General features: G+C 49.4%; 1 protein-coding gene and 1 pseudogene across 1 annotated transcript in view; one reads left to right on the top strand and one right to left on the bottom strand.

Annotated features, from left to right (window-relative positions):
- MYH16 (myosin heavy chain 16) overlaps positions 1–7,189 on the top strand; it is a 58,573-nt gene extending 51,384 nt beyond the window's left edge. The window contains exons 39-43 of the mRNA XM_075528554.1: positions 562–687; positions 2,199–2,369; positions 2,589–2,789; positions 4,908–5,133; positions 6,863–7,189. Coding sequence (XP_075384669.1) covers positions 562–687; positions 2,199–2,369; positions 2,589–2,789; positions 4,908–5,108 — 699 coding nt within the window. The 3' untranslated portion in view covers positions 5,109–5,133; positions 6,863–7,189. The remainder of the gene's footprint in view (positions 1–561; positions 688–2,198; positions 2,370–2,588; positions 2,790–4,907; positions 5,134–6,862) is intronic.
- Positions 7,190–11,973: 4,784 nt separating this feature from the next.
- On the bottom strand, positions 11,974–12,377 carry LOC142462432 (large ribosomal subunit protein eL27-like; annotated as a pseudogene).
- Positions 12,378–14,017: the final 1,640 nt, after the last annotated feature.

The following is a 14,017-nucleotide window of genomic DNA, read 5'->3' as shown; positions in this document are numbered from 1 at the left end:
GTCTGAGGAGTTGGCCAATTGTGGGACCCAGGGTAGCTGCTAAAACAACTTTAGAACTGGACAGGAAAGGGACGATTTCATACTCTGACACTGGTTTCACAAAGGACAACCTGTGGCCCAGACAGTGGAGCGGCTGATCCATGGACAACATCTGGGACCTATTGTCTGCCGTCAACAATGACATTTGGATTTTTTTTACCACTTCTGTGCAGTCCCCCACCAGCCTGATTTCCAAAACCCTTTCTTACTTAGTGACTTATGGTATGTGAGAGATGGGGATTACAAACCCATGTTATAGATAAGAAAAACCAGAGCCCAGAGAGTATGGGATTGATCTGAGTAGGTGGAAGTGCCAGAGCTTGAACCTAGGATTCTCCAGCCCTGACCACCCACCTCAGGCCTAAACGGTGTTATTCCTGGGCCACTCCTGGTACCAGTCTGCTCTAACCCCAGAGAGAGATGCAGGCGAGAGAGCCTCACCCCAAGCAGAGGGCCTGGGGCCAGTCACACTGAAATGTGTCTGAGAGAGAGGCTCACAGAGCTGCCCGTTTCCTCCTCCAGAACCAAAGCCTCCTTGTGGTCAAGCGCAAGCTGGAGTCCGACGTCCAGCGCATCTCCAACGAGCACGAGGAGCTCATCAGTGAGTTCCGCTCCACCGACGAGAGGGCCAAGAAAGCCATGACAGATGTGAGTGTGGGCCTCTGTTCCTGGGGGCAAGGGGCTGGCCACACCGGGCTCAGGATGCCACCTTCTCACAGTGGCCTGCTGGATGGGATGAGGGTCCTTGCTCTGGGAGACCCCAAAGGCTTTTCTGAGAAACCAAACACGAGCAAGACCGGACTGGTGACGAGTTCTATGCCATCAAGAAGAGATTAGCATGTGAGACGGGATGGCATCAAAGGCACCATTTAGCTGGACCCCTGGGTAGCTTCCTGACAAGGATAAGCCTTCAGTTCACCCTGAGGGAGGGTCTAGTGAATGAGGGATGGAAGGAGGATGGAAGTCAGGGCCTAAAAGTTCAGACAGCAAAGATGAGCCAGTGAGTGCTCTCACACCAACCTCCCTTTGGGTCCTCACATCAGCGTGGGGTGGTCCAAACCAAAATCCCTTTGTAATGACCCTTAGTGATATTCACCCCCACTTTCAGTGCCAGGCTCCTCCCACTGATTGCAATTCTTCAAGGTCAGGAACTTGGTTGGCCTCATGTAGAGCTGCATCCTGTGAGGGGAGACATGTGCCTGGCACACAGCAGCCTGGCATACTCAGAGGGTAGGGATGACCCACGTAAGACTGCACAGGGGCTGGATGAGAACAGGGGTCTTTCAACTCTAGGTCCTGGGCTTTTCCCACCCTCTAGGCGGTGTCCCTCAGGGGCATGGCAGCAGAAAGCTGGCCTGCAGTGGAGGAGCTGGTGGGAGGCCATGGAACTGGGAGGTCAGGTTGTGAGGTGCATAGCAGCATGGGGCAGTCACCCCTATAAGACCCCAGCAGGGTCAACTGAGGACTACCCGAGTCAATTGCGTGTTTTCCCTAAAACTAGGGAGGCAGGGCCCCTCCCCCCTCACTGACCCTGGGTTAGGATTCGTTTGCTTCAAATATCAGAAATGGAGTCCCTCACCATTCTGGAGGGAAGGAGTTCCAATTCATCAAGCCAGCCAGGCCATGTGGGAGAAAGCCGAGGCTATCTGCTCCCGTAAAGATTTAGTCTTGGAAACCCAAAGGGACAGCTTGTTCTACTCCGTCCTATAAGGTCACTGTGAGTCGGCATCGACTCGAGGGCAGTGGGTGAGTTTGACTCGAGGGCAGTGGGTGAGTTTGAGAGCAAGGCCCTGCTCCAGCTGAAGGTTCTAGGGGAGGGTCCTGTCTTCTCTCTTCCAGCTTCTGGTGGCCTAGGGCTCTTTGGCTTGTGGCAGTACCACTCCCATCAGTGCCTCTCTCTTCACGTGGCCATCTTGCCCGTGTGCCTGCCTCTCTCCCCCCTGTGTGTGTCTCCCTCTGGAGGCCCCGGTCATGTGGGAGTAGGGCTTGCCCTACTCCAGTCTGTCCTCACACTAATTCCATCTTCAGAGCCTCTATTTCAAAACAAGGCCCCAATCACAGGTCCAGGAGGTCAGGGCTGGGACAGATGGGTACAGAGGGAAACCCAGATCAACCCATCACAGAAAACAGACTGCAACTTGAACCTCTTCCTCCCACAGGCCGCGCGCATGGCGGAGGAGCTCCGGCAAGAGCAGGACCACTGCATGCACCTGGAGAAGATTAAGAAGAACTACGAGGCCAACATCAAGGACTTGCAGGCCAAGATGGAGGAGGCCGAGCAGCTGGCCCTGAAAGGCGGCAAGCGCACCATCATGAAGCTGGAGTCCAGGGTGAGGGCGGGGCTGAGAGAGGAGACAGGGAAAGACTCCGGGAGAAAGTGACTAACTGACGAGGGTCTGTACAAGGCAGGGCCTGTCCAGGGCTCTGCTCACTCACTCCCTGGCAAGAAGTGGACCCTTTTGCCACTTCACCCTCCTCCAAGGTCACTGTGCTTGCAAGTTCAAAAGCACCAGCTTGCTCAGCTGTGCCCCCCCCCCTTCCTCCTTCAGATTAAAGAGTTGGAGACAGAGCTGGACGGCGAGCAGAAACAGCACATGGAGACGGTGAAGACACTGCGCAAGAATGAGCGCCGCCTCAAGGAGCTGGTCTTCCAGACAGAAGAAGACCACAAGACCAACCAGCGCATGCAGGAGCTGGTGGAGAAGCTGCAGAGCAAGCTCAAGATCTACAAGCGGCAGATCGACGAGGCGGTGAGTGCCCGCCACATGGGATTGGGCCCCTGCATTGTGCTTCCCAGGCCAGCTGCTAACGGCATGGGATCAACTGCAGGAAGAGAAGCCAAGTGTTGGCTAAGCTATGGCTCCTGGGAGTGTGGCACCCATGGCACTCTGTCGGTGCTGTGTGCATGTGGAATGTGGGACTACACACTCCACACTGGCAACGAGCACATGCAGAGAACACGCTCTCCCCTGAGAACTCCCACATGAACTGAAGTCACACCCCCGGGGTCTGTGCTAAACCTTGGAGGAGGTCTTTGCTGCCCCTGTCTTGGTTCACTGACTCTCCTGGTCCATTGCCCAGCCAACTCCTCCTCCTTGGTTGTACCATTTACCAAGGACGGTCGCTGCTGTGGCCCTGACAACTCTGGGGCAGGTAAGTCGATATTATTAAGCCATTTCACGGATGAGAAAGCCAAGTGGGGAGCCGATATGCTAAGGTAGTGATGTCAAAGTTAGATTGTTAATCATTGGCGGTTTCAAGTCTCAAGCCTACCTCCGAAGGCCCACCTACGACTCCCCAGGACATAAATAGTTGACTCTGTCATTTGCTGCTGGTTCTGAGGCCATCATATTGAATCCATAGTCTACTTAAGCACCCAACACCCATCCCAAAGGGCTCCATAAAGGTCAGGCTCACTGTAAAATATTGCTCTAGCCAAAATTACACAACAATAACAACTTATTCTCATTCTCTGAAGTGGTTCTGGTCTCTTAAGTCACCTTGAACACTGAGCCAGGAGATACTATACCACTGCTCCTAGAGGAAACACAAGATATGGTTCCTACAAACCTCTGGTCACAACGTTTTCATCCACCCATCAAGTGTTTGGTGTGTGTTTTGTTTAAAGACATCTTATATCATGCAAGAGACTTTTAAAAGTTTATAAGAAACTTCCATTATTTTTTCATTCCATCTTTCTACAAGCTTTTTGAAGCCTCTTCTGTTGATTTGCTAATACCGAACCCACGGCCAACAATTCTAAAATGCAAGGCTGAATGCGGCTTAGATAACACATGGATTTTCTCCATAAAGTAAATTACAGCTTTTCTTGGACTTAGGAATGATAGACAGCACTTCGGCATAATACTTGGGTCACTTTAAGCAGTAAAGTCGCCCACAGGAGCACACAAATGTGAAAAGTGTGACACTAACTAGACACAAGAAGGACACTTGTTTACAGCGTGAAAACTCAAATGGGAAGACAATGTCTCCACTGGGAATGCACATGTCCAGAGCATAAATTTCACCACCCTGCACACGCCCACAAATGATGCAGAGGCACCAGATATTGATTTCAGGGTTATCGTACATTTCAGCTAGTAAGTGAATCTATAAATATAAAATTCATAAATAACAGAAGTAGACTTAATTTGAGGGGATGGGACATGTGTAGTAGGGGTTAGAAGAAACACTGACTCCTAGCCTTCCATATAAGACACCACCAGGCCTAACCACAAAGCGAAGGTGGGCACAGCAGCAGAAACCCAGTTCATGGAGAAATATCGGTGTCAAGGCCCCAAAGAATCAGTTAAAAGTCTTGAAAACAGGTGTTCGTGGGGAGAGGGAAGAGGCCACCTCCTCCCCCAAGTCTTCTGTGTTTTATTTTATTTTGTGTTTTGAATGTCATTGCTTGCTTAGGGATCCAGATGCTGCTCGGTCCTGTGCCATCCTCATAAGCAGGGCTCTGCTTGAGCCTATCCTTACATTGAGAATCTTTCTCTTGCTCCCTGTCCCTCCACTTCACCAAACATGATGTTCTTTGCCAGGGACTCGTCCCTCCTGGTCCCAAAGTCCATGAGACAGAGTCTCATCACCTCACTTCTAAGGAAACATTCTGGATGCACTTCTTCCAGTACCGATTGGTTCGTCCTACTTTTGGGGGGGTGTGGAGGGTGGGATACAGACTTTAATTTTTCAGAGGTGTTTGAGTTTACAGATAAAGTGTGCAGCAAGTACAAACAGTTGCCACAGATCGCTGTCTCCTCCCTAGTCACGGGTCCTCCGACGGCCTGTGTTTAGCAGCAAGCCTGGTTGGACTCTGTACGAAGTTCGTGTATAACCTACTTCCCGCCATTCCCTTCTCACAGGAGGAGCAAGCCAACCAGACCCTGGCACGGTACCGGAAGACAGTGCACGAGCTGGATGATGCCGAGGAGCGTGCAGGCATGGCAGAGACAGCTCTGAACAAGCTGCGCACCAGACACCGTGTGGCCGGCAAAGGCATCACCTCTGTGGAGATCATCCAGGTGTCCAAGACTGGCTCCTCCAAGACCCTCTCTGAGGAGTGAGCCCCCCCGTCCTCCACCACAGCTGGTAGGTGGGAGCTCTGCTCTTGTGGCCCTCTCTCCAAGCTTGCCTTCCCTGCACTTGCTTTGTTCCTTTCGGATTCTCTGGCCTGCCCCATGCCCTGCCCTCCTGCAGAGGGAATCCCAGTCCTTCCCTCGTTGATTCAGGGCAACACACCACACCCTCTGTGGATTCAGAGTCCTTAGGAGTGATTCTGTCCACCCACACCCTGGGAGATGGTGGCCGTCATATTCTCCCAACCTACTAGGAGCTCTCTGAAAGCAGGTCCTGTGTCTGACATTGCTTGACACCCCCACGCTCAAGTCGGTCTGGCAGAGAGGTGGCCAGAACATGCTCGGTTTCATTGGAGAACCCCAGGGACATGGGGGAGGTTCTAAGGAGTGCATGTACTCGCTTCCATGCCCTTCACAATATCGTGATTCATTGAGGATTCCATTAACCCCATTGGATGTAGGTTTCTAACATTGTTCATTGCCAAGAATTGGCTCTGACTCATGGCAAGCTTATGTATAACAGAACAGAATGTTCCCTGGTGCTGCTCCAGCTTCCTGATTGCTGGTGTGTTTGGAAGTCACCATGTCCGTCTATTTCATTGAGGATTTCTCTTGCTTCTGCTGGTCCTCTGCTTTCACCCAGAGTGATGTGTTTCTCTAGCAATTGGTTTTTCCTGATAACACATCCAAAGTCTTGCCATCCGAGCTCCTAAGGAGCATTTTGGCTGTATTTCTTTGAAGGCTGATCATAATAATAGCAGGCATAGTGGTTATGCATTGGGCTGCTAACTGCAAGGTCAGCAGTTCAAAACCACTTTCTCCTCGGGAGAAAGAAAGGACTAGAAAGTCCCTTAAAGAGTTACAGTCTCAGAAGCTCACAGGGGCAGGTCTCCCTGTTCCTCTAGGGTTGGCATCGACTCGATGGCGGTGAGTTTGGTATCTTTTGATTCTATCATCCAAATGCATCATCAGTATTTTACTAAAGCATGGATGAAAGAATAGATTGGAAATGATGAAGAAGAAAGGAAGTGGATTCTTCCCCAGGCAGAGGTGAGAAGGGATTTCCAGTCACATGCAAAAGTGCAGAGGCAGGAGGCACACAGGGTCCAGCGTGGGTGCAGCACGGGGCCTCTGAATGAAGCAGGATAGCAGGCGAAGCTGCAGAGAGGCAAGATGCTCCGCTAGGTGCATGAGTCCCATCCTTCTCCTAAAGAAATCCTGTTAAAATCGATCCATGGGTATGATGGGCTCTGTTTTTCTCTCTTGGGAAGATGCTCTCATTACAAGAGCCAAGTGAGCTTCTTTGACCCTCATGAGGTGCAACAGGTGGACTCCTGGCGAGCACCGCCTCCCAGCAGGTCACTCTCTGGTCTGTGTACATGTCAGCCTACTTGGGCATGTCAAGCCCAAACAAGGGGCCTCAAAACCCTCACAGCGGCACGCAGGTAGAGCCAGGTATGACTTACCGATGTTCATTATGAAGACCAAGTCTGTGTGGAAGCGGCACAGGCATCCTGGGGAGCAAAGATGTTAGGAAACCTCAGTTCTTGAGTGGTTGCACAACTGGAAGCGTGCAGTCACCGCCACTGGACTGCACACGCAGAAATGGTTGTATTGGCATACAATCTGTTGTGTGTAGCTTCGCCACAATAAACATTTAAGAATGAAAGAAAAGAAATCTCCGCTCCCGTGCCACGTGGATTCCCTTGTTTTCTTTCCCTCACTGTCTCCCTCCTTCCCAGGCGAGCTCGGTCTCGGCAGCAGCCCATTGACAAGAAGAGATGGAGATGGAAAACCGGCCGGTTGCGAGAATGCTGGCTCTGCCAAGGCAAGTGCGAGACAGTGAGAGACAAGCACCACAAGAAGGAAGACAGCTCGGAGCCGAGATGAGTTTGGGGGTGTAATCGCCCAGCTGGAAATTCACAGGGCTTTACAAGGGGGCTGCACGCTGTGAGTGCCCTTGGAAGGCAGTGGCAATGGGTCTGTTGAAGCTGAGATCCTACATGTTCATGTCAAGGACGGAATATGTAATGTGTGTGACCTGGCTGTGTCCCCACCCCACCCCACCCCACCCCGCGCCTACACCCCTATGGACAGCCATAATGTCCTGTCCCTGGGGAAGGAAAATAAAAGTAACATGAAAAAAACAGAGCTGACCTGAGATTGAGTTTGTTTTTCGCTACACAGTTACATTTTCCTGAGATTTCCAAATCCAAAAACGATTTTAATCAGGGCAACACACCCGTGTTCCTTTGTATCCTTGTGTGGGCCCTTATTCACAGTGCACGTTTTTATTGAAACTATGAGAACAGCATGGCCTTGGTGAGGTTCTTTCCCATGTTCAAAAGCATCTGTGTTGGTTTCCTTGTCTGCTGTAACAAAATATGGAGCATCGCCGTCTCCTGTTTCTGGACGCTGGGTTCGCAGGGCCATGTTCTCTCTGAAGTGTCTAGAGCAGTGTTTCCCAAAGTGGGTGATACTGCCCCCTGGGGGTTCACTGGAACACTCCAAAATTCAACTCACTGCCATTGAGTCGATTCTGACGCACAGAGACCAGAGGACAGGGTAGAACTGCCCCTGTGGGTTTCCAAGACAGAAACTCTTTATGGGCTTAGAAAGCCTCATCTGTTTCCCACGGAGCTGCTGGCAGTTTCAAACTACTGGCCTTGGGGTTAGCAGCTCCACTTGTAACCACTACACCTCCAGCACTCCTGGAATGGGCCAGGAGGGCTGCAAAGGCAGACACCTACACTTCATCCTGGGTTGTGGGCACAAGCCCTGATGGCATCATAATGGTTGCACGCCAGGCTGATAACCTCAAAGCCAACATTTTGAAACTATCAGTTGCGATGAGGGAGAAAGACGAGGCTTTCTACTCCTGTAAAGAGTTGCAGTCTTGGAAACCCACAGGGACAGTTCCACCCTGTCCAATGAGTCAGAAATGACTTGAGGGCAGTGAGTTGAGATGGGCTTCACACGGAACTTTTTAATTGTCAGGGAGTCCTTTTCTCTAAAAAGGAGGGGGACGGCCAAGTAAGTCTGGGAACCTGTGCTCTAGGGCAGCGGTTCTCAACCTTCCTGATGCTGCGATCCTTTCATACAGTTCCTCGTGTTGTGGTGACCTCCAATAGTAACATTATTTTTGTTGCTATTTCATAACTATAATTTTGCTACTGTTATGAATTAGGTGACCCCTGTGAAAGGGTTATTTGACAACCCCCAAGGGGTCGCGACCCACAGGTTGAGAACTGCTATTCTAGGGGAGGCTCTCTCTTGTCACTCCTGTCTTCTGTCCTAGGCATTCCTTGGGATTCTTTGCTTTGTCAATAACATCTTCTCTTCCCCTGTATGTCTCTCTGTGCTTCTTCTCTCTTGTAAGGGCACTACTCAGACAGGATTAGCATCCACCCTTCTCCTGCAAGACCTCAGGATAACTTAACTGCTATCCATCTTCCAAAGTCCTGTTTCCAAAGAAAGGCACATTCACAGGGACCAGGTCTCTTTGGAGGGCACCAATTAATCCATAACAAGGTCTCTCAGAGAAGTGAAGGAAAATGACCAAATCACAGACTTTTCGGTCAGAAGGGATGCTAACACGCATGGCCCACCTGCTCTACCTCAGTGTCTCCCAGAATACTCAGACCTGAGCACACACCAGGCCGCGATGCATGTTTGTTCATGGGTGTAACCGAGACTCTGACAGAGCCAGGCCTGAAATGAGCACACAATAAAGGTGTGTAGTGCGCAGGAATATGCTACCCCCCGAGGTGACCCTTCCTGGCTGGGACGAGTGCTTCCATAAACTCAGCTGAGTCCAGCCCCCTCGTGGTAAGGGCCCGCTGGCCCGGGTTTTGATACCCAGGGCTCAGGAAAACTCCTTCATGAAAGACCATTGTCACGGTCCCTCCATGGAGATCTCTTCTCCAGGATGAATATTCCTGGGGTCCTCAACCCTCATTAGTGTGACGGCGTTTCCACTGCCACCTTTGAAGCGCTCTCCAACCCTGCTCCTCTCCTCATTTTCCTGTGCTGAGCAGTGTCTGGGTGGGTGGGAATAAATAGTGCAGTCAGTGGGGATGCCTTGCCAGCTCACAAGCCTCCAAGCTCCTTCCCTGGCTCTCTTAACATGGCCTGACTCCCCTGGCCCTTTGAAAACACCCTGGTGGGATACTGGTTATGCCTTAGGCTGCTGACCTTCAGGCCAGCTGTTCGAATCTGCCAATTATTCCACAGGAGAAAGATGAGGCTGTCTGCTCCCAGGAAGATTTACAGCCTCAGAAACATAGGATTGCTAGGAGTCAGAATCCACTCATGGGCTGTGGGACCTTTCCCAACACAGTGGCTGACAGCGATGGTTGGGCGAGGGATACTAATCTCTCTCTGTTGGATCCTTTTCCATCTTCCCATGGGGCTACAGCACCCTGGTGAGGGCCCTCACCTCAGCCCTGGCTCTGGAGGCAGCTCCCAAGGAAAGCCCGTTTTGTTCCTGCTGTGCCACTGGACCAAATGTAGAAACACTGACCCCTGGTGGCAGGATCTGCAACTGCTGCGGGTGTGAATTTCCCAAATCACACTCTTGAATGACGTTAGAATTTTAGGTCTGGATAGCTCATTTAGAGGACATCTAAGACTGACTCCCAGCCTGTCTGGAATCCCCCCGACCCCCATAAAACTATTGAACAAATGGTAATCCAACATCTACTCAAACCCTTCCAGGGATGAGAACCTTTAAAATAGATCTATTTTATATTGCTCAGCAATAGATCGCCAGGCCTTTCTTCTGAGGCACCTCAGCACACTCCAACCTGCAACCTTTTGCTTAACCGTGGAGCAGGTTGGCAGTTGGCAGTTGTACCACCTAGGCACTCTGAAGAGAACCTTACTACTGGAAAAGGGCAGCCCTTTCCAGGTTTGATGCCACCTCACACTGAACCAGAGTAGGCCCCCCAGTACTTCCCTCCTCTTTTGGGTCTAGCCTTCGCTTCTGTAATTTATTTCTTTATTATTATTTTTTTGTGTGTGTGTGTGTGTGTGTGTATGTGTACTACTAACTAAGGGCCAGGCAGTGTTTATTTGGTTGAACAGAGGGTCCTTGTGAATTGAACTTGGTAATTTTGGCTTGAGAGTTTTTTCAATCTATAGTCAAGTTTTAATAAGCTTTGCTTCACTCCTGATGTAGCATTCATCTTCATATAGTCTAGATTATCTGATTATTTGCTCAGAGTAAAGATCACATAAATATTGTAAAAGGAGACAATATTGATGTACAATTTTCCTCCTTATGAATTACTCAGTGTTCCCTTGTTCTGATAAAACAGCTAGCTCTCGGGCCACATGCAGTTCCACATGAGTACAATGGAGTGTTTGGAATTCCGATTCTTTTCAATGCTATCCATAGCTTGTGTTACCCACACAGTGGAATAACTTTGCATAGTCAATAGACCACAAGTGAACACCTGCCTGGTATTCTCTGCTTTCATCCAAGATCTATGTGATACAGCAGTGCTATCCCTTGGGCCACGCCCTCTCCTTTGGCTTGAATTTCTGGAAGCTCCCTATTCATATACTGCTGCAACCAAAAACTTACATACATGTGATATTAATTATATTGTTTGAGAATTTCTGTATTCTGTGGGGGGCCTTTATTTTGAATGGTGCTTCTGTAATTTAAAGACAGCAAATCTAATCACAACAGCCTGCAACCAGGCAGATATGGGTCCCCCTTCCCCAGCAGGGCAACTTCACGTACCCAACCTTCTGTTTCCCAGGCAATTAGATGAGGAATCATAACGGCATCTGCCTCCCAGGTATGGGAAGCTGAAACTCAATAGCTGCCACAGAGACTGTTGAGCATGACAGTAAGATCCTGGCGTTTCTGTGAGCAGTTTGTGGGACATCAACTCTCAGGCCTCCCTCCAGAGCTTGGCTGGGCCTGACCAGCCAACAATAGGCCTCGCCAAGGAAATGTGAGGGGCTTTGCACTGAGCCTGAAGACCTCATGCTGGGAGGACTTCAGAGCAGCCCTGAGCTTTCCCAGGGGCAGACGGGCTCAATGACTGGCCTACAGAATCCAGTTTAGGGCAGAACCAGAGATTCCTTGTCAGGGGAAGCCAGCCCCTAACACATCATTACGGGTCTGGTAGGCGCAACTGTACAGCGATAATAAACAAAGATCATAGTAAAGTTACAGAGAGCATGAGAGATAGAAGTATTGAAATAAATGGAGTCAGACACGATTCATGGTAGCAGGTTCACCTCAGCCCCGCTTGATGGTCCACGTGGAGGGAGAGAGTTTAAGGCTAGCCCAGGCATTTTATCTTCTCTAGGGACATGCAAGCCCCCTAATTACAGGTGAGGATATACGTCACAGGAAGGGGCTGTGCTATAGGTAATGCAGTAATGGGAGGGGGTGGTCTAGGGGCATACACTCAATAGGGAGAGGAGGGATTGGGGGGTATACCTGTGACAAGATGGGCGGATCCTAGGTTTAGGATGACAGCTTAACCTTGACCTGTTCTCTGGATCTCCATAGGAACCATTGTCAGTAGGGTGTAAACCCCACCTACAGGAACCAAATAGATGACTGCAGGCATCCATTATCTTTAACAGCAGGGAGTGGGGTCACTGCAGTCTGGCAACTGATCGCCCTCAGGGAGGATGCCTGTGAGCATCTGACCTCCCCCCACACCTTATAGCATGGGGGGGGAGAGATGAGGTTTCTTTCTTTTTTGTTTTTAATCATTGTATTGGGGGCTCTTACAGCTCTTATCACTCATCACAATCCATACATACACCCATGCGTAAAGCACTTTTTTTTTATTTTGGGGGTGTTTTAATGATTTTGACTCAAGATCTAGAATCTCAGCTTCTGGAAGAACCACTTGTGTTTGCCTGTCTTGTACCTCTCCTCAAATTTGACCTTGGCCTCCCAACGGGCCTTGCGTGTAAGAGCAGGGTCTCTTCCTTGTTGACGATAGTTTTGTCCAAGGGGATGTCCACGGAGCACCTCGTGGGCATGAGATAATTATAATTGTACAACTTCACAAAAGACTTGATCTCTGACCTCTTGGCAATTTTCGTCTTGCCCATGGCAGCTGTCACTTTGCGGGGACATCAGTGGATTCCAGCCACCAGGGCGTGGCTGTAGGGGCGGTCAGAGGTACGACTGTCAATGTTTTCCATGATGACGGCTTTGCGTCCCGAATAGCCTCCTGCCAGGACCAGCACCACCTTCCCGGGTTTCATGAACTTGCCCATTTCAACAACAGGCTCTCAGGCCAACAGAAAGGAAGTGTCAAGCACATTTATATATTTGTTGCCATCATCATTTTCAAAACATTTTCTCTCTACTTGAGCCCTTGGTAACAGCACCTCATTTTTACCCCCTAAGATGAGGTTTCTGACAACGCACTTACTTTTTAAAAAAATCATTTTATTGGGGGCTCATAGAATTCTTATCACAATCCATACATAAATCCATTGGGTCAAGCACATCTGTACATTTGTTGCCATCATCATTCCCAAAACTTTTGCCTTCTACTTGAACCCTTAATATCGGCTCCTTATTTTCCCCCTTCCCTTCCCACTTCCCCCTCCCTCATGAACCCTTCATAATTCATAAATTATTATTAATTTGTCATATGTTACACTATCCAACATCTCCCCCCCACCCATTTCTCTGCTGTCCATCCTCCAGGGAGGCGGCTATACTTAGATTCTTGTAATCGATTCCCCCTTTCCACCCCACATTCCCTCTACCCTCCAGGCATCGCTACTCTCACCACTGATCCTGAAGGGGTCATCTGTCTTGAATTCCGTTTCCAATGTATATCTTCTGGTCTAGCCAGATTTGTAAGGTAGAATGGGGATCATGATAGTGGAGGGGAGGAAGCATTTAAGAACTAGAGGAAAGTTATATGTTTCATTGTTGCTACCCTACACCCTGACTGGTTCATCTCCTCCCCACATCCTTCAGTAAGGGTGTGTCCAGTTGTCTACCAATAGGCTTTCAGTCTCCACTCTGCATTCACCCTCATTTACAATGATGATTTTTTTGTTCTTTGATGCTTGATACCTGATCCCCTCAACAACTTATGGTCACACATATTGGTGGGCTTCTTCCATGTGGGCTTTGTTGCTTCTGAGCTAGATGCTAGATGGCCACTTGTTTATCTTCAAGCCTTTAAGACCCCACACACTATATCTTTTGATAGCCGGGTCCCAACAGCTTTCTTCACCACATTTACTTATGCACCCATTTGTCTTCAGCGATCGTGCCGGGAAGGTGTGCATCATGGAATGCCAATTCAACAGAACAACATGTTCTTGCATTGAGTAAGTATTTGAGTGGAGGCCCAATGTCCATCTGCTGCCTTAATACTAAATCTATAAATATATGCACGTAGATCTATTTCCCCACCATCCTATATAAATATATTTACATATGTACATACCTGTATTTAGACCTCTATAAATACCCTTTGTCACCTAGTTCTTTCCTCCATTTCCTTTTACGTTCCTCTAGTCCCACTATCATGCTCAACCTTCATTTGGGTTTCAGTAATTTCTCTCGGTTACACTGCTCTTGCTGAATCTCTACCAGGCCTCTCACACCCTCCTTGCCACTAAATTTGGATCACTTGTTGCTCCCCTGTCCCTGGGTTGGTCAACACCACCTCCTTACCCCCGCCTCCCCCTCTCCCAAGTCCCCCCAGAACCATTGGTCCCGTTGTTTTCTCCCCCAGACTATTCATCCAGTCTATCTTATCTAGATAGATCTGTATAGATAATAATATGCACCAAAACTCAAGGCATACCAAGACAGGCAACAAATGAGAACACAGTGATGACGACAAAAAAAGAAAAGAAAAACAATGACCCATAAAAGAATGAATTAA

The sequence above is a fragment of the Tenrec ecaudatus genome, chromosome 12 (assembly GCF_050624435.1).
Source record: "Tenrec ecaudatus isolate mTenEca1 chromosome 12, mTenEca1.hap1, whole genome shotgun sequence".
Taxonomy (NCBI): domain Eukaryota; kingdom Metazoa; phylum Chordata; class Mammalia; order Afrosoricida; family Tenrecidae; genus Tenrec; species Tenrec ecaudatus.
The sequence above is the reverse complement of the archived record's forward strand: the minus strand, read 5'-3'. Positions and strand labels throughout refer to the sequence as shown.